The sequence below is a fragment of the Heptranchias perlo genome, chromosome 6 (assembly GCF_035084215.1).
Source record: "Heptranchias perlo isolate sHepPer1 chromosome 6, sHepPer1.hap1, whole genome shotgun sequence".
In the NCBI taxonomy this organism is placed as follows: Eukaryota; Metazoa; Chordata; class Chondrichthyes; order Hexanchiformes; family Hexanchidae; genus Heptranchias; species Heptranchias perlo.
The window spans coordinates 51,267,721-51,283,290 of record NC_090330.1 but is presented as its reverse complement, the minus strand read 5'-3'; the positions used below and the strand labels follow the sequence as shown (position 1 = coordinate 51,283,290).

The 15,570-nt window shown below is 43.9% G+C and overlaps 1 protein-coding gene across 4 annotated transcripts in view; it reads left to right on the top strand.

Moving 5' to 3' along the window:
• Positions 1 to 15,570, top strand: part of dlg2 (discs, large homolog 2 (Drosophila)) — an 861,897-nt gene that overhangs the window by 814,457 nt on the left and 31,870 nt on the right. For all 4 annotated transcript variants that reach the window (XM_067986281.1, XM_067986283.1, XM_067986282.1 and 1 more), the window contains one exon: positions 951 to 1,052. In XM_067986281.1, the coding sequence (XP_067842382.1) occupies positions 951 to 1,052 (102 nt within the window). The remainder of the gene's footprint in view (positions 1 to 950; positions 1,053 to 15,570) is intronic.

Sequence of the window (15,570 nt, the reverse complement as noted above, 5' to 3'; positions counted from 1 at the left end):
AGATTCTTTTAGCACATAAAAACTGTAGTGAGATCCACAGGATCGGGTTCAACAGGAAAGCACAGAAATGCAGTTCAGGAATAAAGATGGAGAGATAAACACACTGGCCCAAAAATTCATGGACGTTTGATCCCGGTATAAGTGCTAGGATCAGACCACTGGGAACCTCCGCCACAGGCCCCAGGATCAGCGGGAAGTTCCAAAATCTAAATAATCCTAGCAGGCACCTGTGCCACTATGGGCAGAGACCAGCTACAAAATGGCAGTCCCGGGTAAAATGAAAAATTTTAAAGGGCATACCAGCTCCCCTGTGAAGTGGGCTTGGTCAGGCCGGAAGCCTACTAGAGTTCATCGGGGGTTCAAGCCGCACTTCTGGCTTGGAGGCTGGTACTCCTCCTTTAGCTGGCACACCAGTTGCTTGGCAGATCTCAGAATAAACTCCCACCCTCGCGGTCCCCTCTCCTGGCTACACCACCTCCGATATAAGGGACTATGATTGAGGCAGACGGAGATTTTCAGGGTCTCTGTTTAAAAGCTGACAAGTTGCTTTGTTTCTCATCTCGCAGTAGCTGAACAGTAGCTGCCCTTCATTACTTGGTGAGTGAAGCTCTGATTCTCATTAGGAAGTGCTAGGTCAGAAGCATTCTTTCACAGCTTATGTTGTGACTCAAGCACTGCATAACTTACCGTGGATCTCTTTTACTGCAGTGGGAACTCGCCAGCAAGGTTACATTATAAAGAACCAGGTCACCAGGAGACTAGTAGCATCATGTAGAACCATATGTGGCATAGAAATAAATTAATATACATTAAAAAATGCAATTTTTAAAAAAATGCTTGTGTACACTTTACAAATTAACATGTAACTTCTCTATAGAAAAATGTGTCATTCATTAAGAGTGACATTACATTAGTTTTATAAAATAAGTAATATTTACTTTGTTTTTCAGTTAATTACAGTAGACCTGTGATTATTCTGGGTCCAATGAAAGATCGAGTTAATGATGATCTGATATCAGAATTCCCAGACAAATTTGGCTCCTGTGTACCACGTGAGTAATACCAGTGGAAGCAATAGGAGTGTTCATTTCATGTGATGTGTATTTGTTATTTTTGACCATGTGTCCAGACACCTGTCCACATGCAAGAGCACAAGAAGGTTTGGATATATTGTTAAGAGTGTTATATGTAAAAGTATCCTGCAGTAAAAAAAGTATAGTTTACAATAATAGGGCAATCAGAAAATCTTAAAAGATGTTTTCCCGGTGGCATAGAGCATTATTCCACAAGTTCCTGATCTCCACCCATTCTGTCAGTACAGGCGTAAAGCAGGACAAATCCAATCCGGCCAATTACCGCCCCATCAGTCTACTCTCAATCATCAGCAAAGTGATGGAAAGTGTCATCGACAGTGCTATCAAGCAGCACTTACTCACCAATAATCTGCTCACCGATGCTCAGTTTGGGTTCCACTAGGACCACTCGGCTCCAGACCTCATTATAGCCTTGGTCCAAACATGGACAAAAGAGCTGAATTCCAGAGGTGAGAGTGCCTGCCCTTGACATCAAAGCAGCATTTGACCGAGTGTGGCACCAAGGAGCCCTAGTAAAATTGAAGTCAATGGGAATCAGGGAGAAAACTCTCCATTGGCTGGAGTCATACCTAGCACAAAGGAAGATGGTAGTGGTTGTTGAAGGTTTCATCTCAGCCCCAGGACATTGCTGCAGAAGTTCCCCAGGGCAGTGTCCTAGGCCCAACCATCTTCAGGTGCTTTATCAATGTTCTTCCCTCCATCATAAGGTCAGAAATGGGGATGTTCGCTGATGATTGCACAGTGTTCATTTCCATTCGCAACCCTTCAAATAATGAAGCATTCCGAGTCCGCATGCAGCAAGACCTGGACAACATCCAAGCTTGGGCTGACAAGTGGCAAGTAACATTCGCGCCAGACAAGTACCAGGCAATGACCATCTCCAACAAGAGAGAGTCCAACCAACTCCCCTTGACATTCAATGGCATTACCATCGCCGAATCCCCCACCATCAACATCCTGGGGATCACCATTGACCAGAAACTTAACTGGACCAGCCATATAAATACTGTGGCTACAAGAGCAGGTCAGAGGCTGGGTATTCTGCAGCGAGTAACTCACCTCCTGACTCCCAAAGCCTTTCCACCATCTACCAGGCACAAGCCAGGAGTGTGATGGAATACTCTCCACTTGCCTGGATGAGTGCAGCTCCAACGACACTCAAGAAGCTCGACACCATCCAGAACAAAGCAGCCCATTTGATTGGCACCCCATCCACCACCCGAAACATTCACTCCCTTCACCACCGGCGCACTGTGGCTGCAGTGTGTACCATCCACAGGATGCACTGCAGCTACTCGCCAAGGCTTCTTTGACGGCACCTCCCAAACCCGCGACCTCTACCACCTAGAAGGACAAGAGCAGCAGGCACATGGGAACAACACCACCTGCACGTTCCCCTCCAAGTCACACACCATCCCAACTTGGAAATATATCGCCGTTCCTTCATCGTCGCTGGGTCAAAATCTGCAGTGTGGGAGAAACTTCACCACACGGACTGCAGCGGTTCAAGGCGGCAGCTCACCACCACCTTCTCAAGGGCAATTAGGGATGGGCAATAAATGCTGGCCTCGCCAGCGTCACCCACATCCCATGAACGAATAAAAAAAAAACTCCCTCATGATTAGTTGCCCCTGAGATGCCACTAACTCTTATCTTCAAGTGAAACATAATACAGCCTGAGACAACGCCCCTTCTCCAGCTGATATACAAGGCCATGCGGATGGCACCAGGTGCTCATTACTCAAAGAGGCCTTTTCTTTCATAAGGTCGTCAAAAGCTTGTCTTGGACATAAATTAAGCCCCTTTGTTCACAGCTAAACTAACACATACATTTTACTTTAACACGATGTTTACAATAATGAAGAAAGCCTTGAATAGTGCTTTTCATACATTCCCTTCTTCTGTTCCTACAGGGGAAACCCTTTAGGCTCACACTCTGGTTCCATCTTTAGTTCACAGCTTTGTAGCGCACTACACCCATTTGCACATTCAGCTTTTATACATTGAGTATACTACACAAAGCAGTATGTTAGTGATTGTAATTAAAACAAACAGAGCAAGGATTAAAACCTGTAAGAGAATTCTAGCCCAAGGGTGTTGTCCTACATTCTATACTGTTTCCCACCACACATGATTCAAAAGGGTAGGTGTCCCCTTTTCATTGCATTGTTTCATTTCAGTCTTTCAGTCTCAATCTCCAGTAGCCCCTTGGTGACCTCACATGGCCTTATCGAACGTTCTCATCTTGTCAGCATCACATACCTCTCTGACCCATTCACTCTTCTGGTCTAAGTGGGCTGCGGACTTCCAACTGTCCAAAGGGCTCTAATTTTTGGGTGCAGGGTGCCCTATCTTTATACTATTCGGCTGTCGGGGATGCATCTCTGGTCTTATCTCCTGGTCATAAATTATCTCACCCCTATGCTGACTCTGTTAAACAAATTAGTTGAACCGTGCAACGTGATGCCACGTAACGTGACTACCTCATCCTTTATCTCTGCTGTGTACTTACAAGCTGCTTTTGTTCACAGAGACAGCACCTTTGTCTCCACCAGCAACGCCCTCTTGCTAAATGCCTAGACCCTATGTGAGATAGGATAATTGACTATGCTCAGTTTAAACCATATTCTTACATCTCCAACCTTTTGAACCTGAATGAAACCACTCTGGGTCAAATTTCACCTTACCCCACAACTTTCTTCTCAGTCTTGTCTACTATCACCTGGAGTTACATTTTATTAACATTACATTTACATAAGCACACAGAGACATATACATATTGCTTCTAAGTTTCATTTGGTTAATCTTACACATTATGACATAGACAAAGAAAATCATAATACACACTATAGAAAACTACAACATACCATATTATCAAGAAATCATGGACTTAAGATTCTCCAGCTCTCCTTTTACTAATATCCATCTTATGAATTTTTTTTACTAAATATTATTTCTCCCAATTACATTGTTAACTCGAGGGAACCTAAACCTGAATTTTGGAAATCCAAAATTCTTTGTCCCTCTTTATTTTAATTTCAATCCCTGATAGGTACCAGTGTTTCACTCTATCCTGATTGTTTCATTAATTAGTCAGTTTCTCTATGGAGCATGTTTCAGTGTCTTGCTTAAAAGGTTTTCTCACTCTCCTGGGCCACATTATCAATTTCATGTCATGCTGTTGTCAAGTAACTGAGCATGAAGCATGTTATTCATTGCATCTTCATCATGCATTTCCACATACTAGTTGCCTCACATGCAACATATCACAGGTAATATTCTTGTATATTAACTTTCTGCTGGCCAGTTTCTTTTTCCTCAAGGTATTGGTGAATGTATTTTCCATGGCACACTTCATATGTCCAGTAAGATTCAATCCTGTTAGAGCAACTGCTCTGTTTGAAGAATGGTTCCAATAGCTCACAAGGCCATAGCCTTTGTAATCATGTTCTTCATCCTGGTCTCCGTTTCCGATGGTGACATATATTTGTATCTTTCATATCCACTGTAGCCATTCTTGGGCTTTCAGGTTATCTTATCCAAAGATTAGGGGTGTCTGGATGTTTTTGCTTCTCTCCCCCTGCATGGTCCCGATGTCACGTCTAATGACCAGGCTATCAAATGCAGTTTTCTCAATGTTCAGTGTAGGCAAGGGCACAAACATCTCCTAGAGAAAGCCATCAATTGATTACTCTCAACTACACTTTTCTGACTAGATTGCACATTTATACCAGATTGATATCTTTAGTAAATCATGCCCAGGTGATTTATATTACTCATGGATGCACTCACACATTTATCCTTAACTCCTTTGGTTTGGTTCCTGAAATTAACCCATAATCACCTAGGGCAATGACCTTAGAAAACTTCCCATTTGGTGGTGTAATTTCCCAGTTTCTATCTTATATCCTCAACCACTTCCTCATCCAATTTTACACACCACATTATATTACCAATTCATCTCATTCATGAGTCCTGGAGGAACTTTACTGTCCATTACAATATTTACACTCTGGTCCAAAATCAATACATTTTTGTTTATTTTATTTAAATTCTTCTTGGACCACTTTTCATTTTCCAAAATATCCCGCTACATTGTACCCGAGTCCATTCCATCATTTCAAAATTATCCCAATTCCAGAGAGCAGTATTGATCGACTGACAGGACTTGTCAATGTACAATCTTATTCCCTCCCCAAAAAATTTCTTCCTTGATACACAGCATTGGATAGGGACCATTTAGACTGGGCTTCTTCTATTTTATAATATAATTCGATTATCCCCTTAAACTACAGGTAAATTTTCCCTTCTCGAGTGCTTGAACAGCAACTCATGTCAATTTATCTTATCAATTCCAATTTCACAAACAAATTATGTCCAGGCTTGGTGGTTTTACAATAGAGACAGAAGCACTTGTAATTACTTTTGGATATACCTTCCCCCTTCTTTAAGCACTCTGTCTCGGAAAATAAATGGGTTAAAGCAAAACAAATCAAAATGTTTTCAAAAGAGGAAAAGCAACTTGGATCAAGGCTGATGATTGTTTTCAAAATCGAAGTCTTAGTCCAAAACGTCACCGTGCTGTGACATTTTATATCTACCGATATCTGCAGATAAGGTCTTAAATTCTTCACACCACTGGATCACTCCGAAACTTTGTGAAGCCATTTTTCTGTCAAAGAACTACTCTTGGTAATCCTGTACCATCAACACTTATGGGGTCCCGAAAACCATAGTGTCCTCCATTAAAAGGAAAGAAACACAGAAAATCCATTGCGCAAGGGGTTATTTTGTCAATTCATTTTTTTAAAAGAATAATCCCTTTAACCAAAACAAATCCAGAAAAACAAAACATGAGAGAGACTGCCTAGCTTCTCTGTCCTATCTCTCTCTCTCTCTCTCTGGCGCTCACAGCCTGAATGAAATTAATCCTCCCTCTCCCACACACAGATGTACCATAGGGTGGCTGACTTTGGAATTTCCAACTCCAAGTCCTTCTCTTTGTGTTTTTGATTTCATTCATTCCCTCGGGTAAGGAGGGTTCAGAATGTTGGAACTCCCACTCATCGTCCCATGTTATTCCCATAGCCTGGGAATGTCCTTCTGGAGTCGGTGTAGGCGGTCTCACCCTCCTCAATTTGCACACTGTCATCGTCCATAAAAGGATTATAGGAACAATGACATGTACCGTTTCGGTATCCTGTCCTGCCACTTCTTTATCTGGTTAATATGTATCCACCTATCCTTTTATCAGCTGAATTTTGCACACATTACTACTCAATTTGTCTATTATCGAGAAGGGTCCTTCAAATTTCTTTGCCCACTTTCCTGTGACACTGTTCAGTTTCACCATCACCGTATCCCCCACTTCAAGACCTTTAACATGAGGACCGAACTTGTGCCGGCTCTTATTATCGTGACCAATTGATAGGACGGAACTTGAGTAAACCTGTCCATGGTCACATTCTCGTGTTGAGGTCCAGAGATGGCGCTGCCTAGCCTGATTTAATCCAAGGGTCCTCACCATGAACCCTGAAGAAAGGGGGTGTTTCACTTAGAACTTTCCAGACAAACTTCTTAAAAAAACTAGTCCAGTCCAAGTACTTAACTTCAGCAATGCAGAAGTAAGAGTTAATTACTTCTTGCTTGTCAAAACCTTAGGGAGGTGAGGGAGGAGTTAATCACAATAACGTAAAGTGCTTCGAAGAAGTTCAAATTAATTTATAACCAGAGACCATCCTTCAACAGTAACTTGTGATTCTTTAAAGCTGCATTTTATCTTTTTTTTACAATTACGTATCATTTTAAAGTAATTAGCATTTAGATAGTCCAGCTACAAGACATCTCCAGATTGTTGTCATATTCATTCTTTTCCTTTTTCGATCACTTTTTTTCTAATCATAGTCAATCACAGGATCAGAAGGGATGCTGTCTGTTTGCCAACAGCTACCATATTCCAATATAATCAATATCATTAAACCAATAGATACACCTCCAATGTCAAAATTTTAAGACATCAATTCACGCTCACCGTTACTCAACTCAAAAGAGAAAAATACATAATAAGCATTAAAAAGGGGCGTAGCCCACAACAACGAAAAGAAAGCACTCACAATTAGGACAGGCTTTTTAAAGAGACAGTACACAGAAAACAAAAGAACACATTGGGCATAATTTTAGCCCAGAGCCGGGAAGTGGGTGGGGGGGATCGAATCGCAGATGGGAAACCCAGAAATACAGGTTTCCCAGATGTCCTTACGATTTTGACGTAAGGACATCTTTTATTTATTTTTTGGCGGTTTCCTGTCTGACAGGCCAGCCTGATTGACAGGCTGGTCTCAGTCGGACTGGAGAAGAGCAAGGAAGAGATAGGTGAAGAGGTAAGTCTTAGATTGTATGGATGGGGGGGGCATTGGGGTCACTGGGGGGGAGTTAGTCATTTGGGGGGGGGTCAGTCATCAGGGGCCAGTCATCAGGGGAGGGGGTCAGTCATTAGGAGGGGGTCTGTCATTGGGGGTCAGTCATCAGGAGGGGATCAAGGATCGGGGGTCAGTCATTGGGAGGGGTCAGACATCGGGGGTCAGTCACCGAGGGGGGGGGGGGTCATGATCGTTGGGGGGGGGGTTCACGATCGTTGGGGGGGTGGGGCGTCAGCGATCATAGTGGGGTAGGCTGCAGGTAGGCTTGTTGGGCCTTGGGGAAGCACTCCTGCTCCTCCGGGCTCTTAAGCTGTGCTATATCGGCACTTCGCTGCAGTTTCAGGCCTTCTCGCCTCCTCTCACGTGGCGTGAGGGAGAAAGGCCCAGGAATCCCGGCCCCCAGAGATTCAAATCGCAAAACCTTTCAAAATGGAGGCCTGCAGCCTCCTGGAAAGGCTTAGTGAACAACCCACCTCCTGAGAGCAGGTTGGTTGCCCGACCCTTGTCCCACCCTGGTGAAAACAGGAAATGGGGGGGTTGGGGAGGGATGGGGACGGGTCTGAAATTGTTGCAATTTTCAATGTCCCCCACCCCCAAACCACCTGTTTTTCCCATTTAAAATCCTGCCCATGGTGTTGTTTGTAACACTCTTCCTTTCTCCTTCTTGATTCCATCATAGACTACCCTTTTTCACTTAAACCAAATTTCAATTTCTGATGTTTGTGACTTACCCCCATTCTGTACTGACTCAAAATCTCAAGCTCACAGACTGCGTCCTCACCCAAGCCTGGTGTGATGAAGGTCCCTCCATCTTTCTCTTGCTTACAATTGATTAAAGCTTGCAAAGCAGCCAAAGCAGTGGGGATACTTCCTATCCCCACTGCTTTCCAGACCGCAGCTATCGTATCCACCCATCCCTGCCTGCCTTCTGGTATCGCTTTTGACAGACACTTGAATACTTCAGGGCTACAGGCATATAGAATCATTCACACCTTCTCTCTGTCATCACAGTCGTTCAGTTCAGCAGTTTGATCTATTGCTACTATTTTTTTTTATTCATTCGTGGGATGTGGGCGTCGCTGGCAAGGCCAGCATTTATTACCCATCCCTAATTGCCCTCGAGAAGGTGGTGGTGAACCGCCACCTTGAACCGCTGCAGTCCGTGTGGTGAAGGTTCTCCCATAGGGCTGTGATCCCATTCGCACAGTATCGAAGCTGCTGGGTCTTCCCTGACTTTTATTTTAAAAATAGTTTTCACTAATTGCTGTGATTGCATACCTGTATAGGGGACCTCTATGGTCTGCGTCACATTCTCTGCAGTGTATGCAGCATCTGCAGCTCCACCCTCTGGTAGCTGGGCTTTCCCAATGTGTCCCAATTCTCCTGACCTCTTGTTTGACCATATGTACGGGGGTCATTCTGGATATCCTCCCTCAGATCACTGTATCCAGTGCACTCAGCCATTTCTTGATATCACTCCACGTGATATCAAAAAACGGCTGAGTGCACTGGATACAGCAAAGGCTATGGGCCCCGACAACATCCCAGCTGTAGTGCTGAAGACTTGTGCTCCAGAACTAGCTGCGCCTCTAGCCAAGCTGTTCCAGTACAGCTACAACACTGACATCTACCCGACAATGTGGAAAATTGCCCAGGTATGTCCTGTCCACAAAAAGCAGGACAAATCCAATCCGGCCAACTACCGCCCCATCAGTCTACTCTCAATCATCAGCAAAGTGATGGAAGGTGTCGTCGACAGTGCTATCAAGCGGCAGTTACTCACCAATAACCTGCTCACCGATGCTCAGTTTGGGTTCCGCCAGGACCACTCGGCTCCAGACCTCATTACAGCCTTGGTCCAAACATGGACAAAAGAGCTGAATTCTAGAGGTGAGGTGAGAGTGACTGCCCTTGACATCAAGGCAGCATTTGACCGAGTGTGGCACCAAGGAGCCCTAGTAAAATTGAAGTCAATGGGAATCAGGGGGAAAACTCTCCAGTGGCTGGAGTCATACCTAGCACAAAGGAAGATGGTAGTGGTTGTTGGAGGCCAATCATCTCAGCCCCAGGACATTGCTGCAGGAGTTCCTCAGTGCAGTGTCCTAGGCCCAACCATCTTCAGCTGCTTCATCAATGACCTTCCCTCCATCATAAAGTCAGAAATGGGGATGTTCGCTGATGACTGCACAGTGTTCAGTTCCATTTGCAACCCCTCAAATAATGAAGCAGTCCGAGCCCGCATGCAGCAAGACCTGGACAACATCCAGGCTTGGGCTCACAAGTGGCAAGTAACATTCACGCCAGATAAGTGCCAGGCAATGACCATCTCCAACAAGAGAGAGTCTAACCACCTCCCCCTGACATTCAACGGCATTACCATCGCCGAATCCCCCACCATCAACATCCTGGGGGTCACCATTGACCAGAAACTTAACTGGACCAGCCATATAAATACTGTGGCTACGAGAGCAGGTCAGAGGCTGGGTATTCTGCGGCGAGTGACTCACCTCCTGACTCCCCAAAGCCTTTCCACCATCTACAAGGCACAAGTCAGGAGCGTGATGGAATACTCCCCACTTGCCTGGATGAGTGCAGCTCCAACAACACTCAAGAAGCTCGACACCATCCAAGATAAAGCAGCCCGCTTGATTGGCACCCCATCCACCACCCTGAACATTCACTCCCTTCACCACCGGCGCACCGTGGCTGCAGTGTGCACTATCCACAGGATGCACTGCAGCAACTCGCCAAGGCTTCTTCGACAGCACCTCCCAAACCCGCGACCTCTACCATCTAGAAGGACAAGAGCAGCAGGCACGTGGGAACAACACCACCTGCACGTTCCCCTCCAAGTCACACACCATCCCGACTTGGAAATATATCGCTGTTCCTTCATTGTCGCTGGGTCAAAATCCTGGAATTCCCTTCCTAACAGCACTGTGGGAGAACCGTCACCACACGGACTGCAGCGGTTCAAGAAGGCGGCTCACCACCACCTTCTCAAGGGCAATTAGGGATGGGCAATAAATGCTGGCCTCGCCAGCGACGCCCACATCCCGTGAACGAATAAAAAAAAAAGACCTCGATCATGATAATGATCTCGGTCGTCATCCCCCTCCCAGTAATGCTCTGCCCTTTCTGCGAAGTTATCCCAGTCTACACCTTCGTTCCCACTATCATCTCCCTGAGCCACACCATGCTGACTTACGACATGTACATCCCCCCGTGGGATTTCAGCTGCTGTTTAAGCCTTTCTATCTCTTTTTTTACATCTATCGTGATCAGGCCCCTTTTGGATCGCCTCTTTTCCTTTCCTCATAATGTCGGCCACAGTTTTAGTGGCTGCAGTCAATTCATTTGTATTAGCCTTTGCATTTTCTAACATATATTTAAGTTCCTCTGACTCTGCCTGTTTTTGAGTAGCCTCATGTGTTTTGCTTGCTACCTGTGTTTGCATGTATGCTGCCGATCCCTGCAGCATCTCTGTAAATTTTCTATTTTCATTGTCAGTCTTGCTACGCTCTTCCTTCATTTCCTGTGCTTTATCTTTCAGCATTTTATTCTCAGTCTGAACCGCCTGCAGTTCAACCTTTCCACCTCCCAGAGCTGAAATAGCAATGTCCCGTTGATCCTTTTATCCTTAGTTAACTCCTTCACTCGATTCTCAACCTCACACGAAGTCTGACAGTTTTTAACTAAGAAAGCACAAGTTCCTAGTTTCTCCTGAACATATTTCTTTTTCTTATCCACCAGTGTTGTTTTTACTGGTGGTTCTTCCATCTTCCCGCAATTATCAATCTCTTCTGCCATGGCTAAACAACACTCCCCTTCTTTCTTTAAACAAAAAAATTAAAAATTCACCGTGAGTCCGTGCGAGGATATCTCTCGCCACCTGAACCAACTCACCCCTCAAAACCTTGAGCCTGTGCGAGGATATCTCTCACCACGTTAACCAACTCGCCCCTCAAAATCGTGAGCCGTGCGAGGATATCTTTCACCACGTTAACCAACTCACCGCTCAAACCCGTGAGCCGTGCGAGGATATCTCTCACCACGTTAACCAACTCACCCCTCAAAATCGTGAGCCGTGTGCGAATTTCTCTCACCACGTTAATCAACTCACCCCTCAAAACAGTGAGCCCGTGCGAGGTTCACTCGTCACGTTAATCAGCTCACCGTGAGTCTGTGTGATAACCACGTTAAACAACTCACAACCATGGTCCGTGTGGGGACCCACCCCAGTACTGCCTCTGGACTATTACACAGGTCTCCCACGACCCAAAATGCTTAGAAGTTTACAACATGGAAACAGGCCCTTCGGCCCAATATGTCCATGTCGCCCAGTTTATACCACTAAGCTAGTCCCAATTGCCTGCACTTGGCCCATATCCCTCTATACCCATCTTACCCATGTAACTGTCCAAATGCTTTTTAAAAGACAAAATTGTACCCGCCTCTACTACTGCCTCTGGCAGCTCGTTCCAGACACTCACCACCCTTTGAGTGAAAAAATTGCCCCTCTGGACCCTTTTGTATCTCTCCCCTCTCACCTTAAATCTATGCCCCCTCATTATAGACTCCCCTACCTTTGGGAAAAGATTTTGACTATCTACCTTATCTATGCCCCTCATTATTTTATAGACTTCTATAAGATCACCCCTTAACCTCCTACTCTCCAGGGAAAAAAGTCTCAGTCTATCCAACCTCTCCCTATAAGTCAAACCATCAAGTCCCGGTAGCATCCTAATAAATCTTTTCTGCACTCTTTCTAGTTTAATAATATCCTTTCTATAATAGGGTGACCAGAACTGTACACAGTATTCCAAGTGTGGCCTTACTAATGTCTTGTACAACTTCAACAAGACATCCCAACTCCTGTATTCAATGTTCTGACCAATGAAACCAAGCATGCTGAATGCCTTCTTCACCACCCTATCCACCTGTGACTCCACTTTCAAGGAGCTATGAACCTGTACTCCTAGATCTCTTTGTTCTATAACTCTCCCCAACGCCCTACCATTAACGGAGTAGGTCCTGGCCCGATTCGATCTACCAAAATGCATCACCTCACATTTATCTAAATTAAACTCCATCTGCCATTCATCGGCCCACTGGTCCAATTTATCGAGATCCCGTTGCAATCCTAGATAACCTTCTTCACTGTCCACAATGCCACCAATCTTGGTGTCATCTGCAAACTTACTAACCATTCCTCCTAAATTCTCATCCAAATCATTAATATAAATAACAAATAACAGCGGACCCAGCACCGATCCCTGAGGCACACCGCTGGTCACAGGCCTCCAGTTTGAAAAACAACCCTCTACAACCACCCTCTGTCTTCTGTCGTCAATCCAATTTTGTATCCAATTGGCTACCTCACCTTGGATCCCGTGAGATTTAACCTTATGTAACAACCTACCATGCGGTACCTTGTCAAAGGCTTTGCTAAAGTCCATGTAGACCACGTCTACTGCACAGCCCTCATCTATATTCTTGGTTACCCCTTCAAAAAACTCAATCAAATTGATCCCAACTTTGTCCGTTTATCAAGTACAACAACCCAATTACTTATACTTTGTACCAAACAACACCTTGCGCCAATATGTAAGTAATATACTTTTACTGTTCAAGTCCTTAATCAAAAGGTCGCAAGGTAGTTTGTTCCAAAATATAGTGGCTTTATTAAGAAGTTATGTATCACAAGATGTTAAGATACAAGAGTACAATAAACAACATTCCCCTTCTCCAACATGAATACAACCTGATATAAAGTTGATCACTGCCCAAGACTTTCGAAGGTCCTGATTAGTTGAGCAGTCTAGCCTTGCTCCGAGAATATTCTAATCAGTACCGAAAAGCACCCATCTTTATATAAGTTTTAGAGACAGTTAGCTCTATATTCTCTCTACAGCTGGGATCGTTATCAGTCCTCCTCCCTTACATCCACATTTGGCTGTACCACCTCCCTCATGATTAGTTGCCTCCAAGATGCCACTAACTCTTATCTTCAAGTGTAACATAATACAGCCAGAGACAACTCCCCTTCTCCAGCTGATATACAAGGCCATGCAGATGGCACCAGGTGCTCATTACTCAAAGAGGCCTTTTCTTTCATAAGGTCGTCAAAAGCTTGTCTTGGACATACAGCAAGCTCCTTTGTTCACAGCTAAACTAACATATATTTTACTTTAACACCAAGTTTACAATAATGAAGAAAGCTTGTATAGTGCCTTCCTCACAAAATGGCATCTCGCTGTCTGTATCACCATTGAAATGCATTGAATGGCATGAAGTTGCTGTATTTGGGCAGTAGATACAAATTAAACTCGCCTTAGAAAGTTACATTTTGTCCATTTCAGTCTAAGTTCCCTTTTAACAACGTGATAAGTGTGAGTTACTGCCCGTCAACTTCTCTGGCAGTGAAAATTAACTATTACAAGTGTGGAGTCTCATTCCTTCAGGTTTTAATTGTTGTTGGAGATTTTTTAAATGTCAAACTCTTTCTTTCCCTCTCTTTATTTCTCTTTCTCTACCTGATTTGAGATTGAATTCACCCACTCTAATTTACACTTGCTTCTCAGTCCTTGAGCTGTTTATTTCTCAATCCTTCAATCTGATTGGTTAAAGAGATACACAGTTGCTTGCCCTGTTCACTCAGGTCCCAGATGCCCTGTTTCCCTCGCTGTGACGTTATTACCTCGCACTTTCTTGCCACGTAAAAAATTTTAAAACCTAAACATGCAAGGGCAAGTCAAATGGCACAACGTCTAAGGCCACAGCCGGCCTACTGGTCATGTGAATGTACAACATGCACATCACAATCTCTATGGGTTGTTCTGATCACAGAACCGTCTGCCATTTTCCCTTTGTTGAAGCTGTTACCCATTCTATTAGGTGATTAATGGAGGAGGAGGAGGACACTTGATAGTTGGGGTTGCCACTAGTTTGCCAATTATCCAGAATTTAGATATATCTGGTTCAGCACGAAGAACTTTTCCACATTCTATTAGGTGATTAATGTTCATAAAAATCATGGAATCCCCCACCTTAGCCCTTTTTTCCATGAGCACAGACATTTCTCTTTTAATCCCTTGTTAAACTGCATTGACTTAGGGCCATATTCATCATCATTGCCCTGGGGGCTACTACAAAATAATCCATTGCCAATATTTATTCCTCAACCAACATCACTAAAACAGATTCTCTGGTCATTATCACATTGCTGTTTGTGGGAGCATGCTGTGCGCAAATTGGCTGCTGTGTTTCCTACATTAGAACAGTGACTATGCTTCAAAAATATTTCATTGGTGTAAAGCGCTTTGGGACGTCCTGAGGTCATGAAAGGTGCTATATAAATGCAAGTCTTTCTTTTTCATTATGGCTAGTGAATACAAAGTGTACTGCAGCACAGAAGGCTACATCAGCAGCCTTCCAACTCGAATCCTCTGCATTTTTGTACCACAGTCTCAATGGTATAATAGGGTTATCAGTAATATGTCTTAAGAATTGGGAGAGCAAAGCCACCATTTCTATTGATTAGCATAAGGCTGACAGCTCTATGGGGCAATTTATCAATCCCGGTAAACTTGAAAAATTTTCTATTAAAAGAGAGAAAAGATTTTCAGAAAATTTTATAATACATCATAAGGTATGGTGACTCTAATGGGGAGGTGGAGCAAAAGAGGCAAGGAGAATTAAACTTTGGAGGTAATTATACCTAGGGATTACATATACTTCCATGTACTCAAAATCTTGTTTTCTCACATGGAAAATTGGATCAGATCAGGTTGGCACTATTAGATCTATTTAATTCAGTAGTGATTAACTTTCTAACCAGAATAAAGACTTATTATATAGTTCACAGCACATTTGGGAGGTTCATCAGTGCTTTGAAAGTATATAAAATGTCATACGAACTTAAAGGTATATCATACGATACTGGTTGTCATTAGCCAATCCCACAATGTCATTGCTGAATCTGACAGCCTTTATCGGTGACTATCAGTTTTGAAAGCTATTGCAAACCATATACCATGTTCTACTTTGTTTACTGA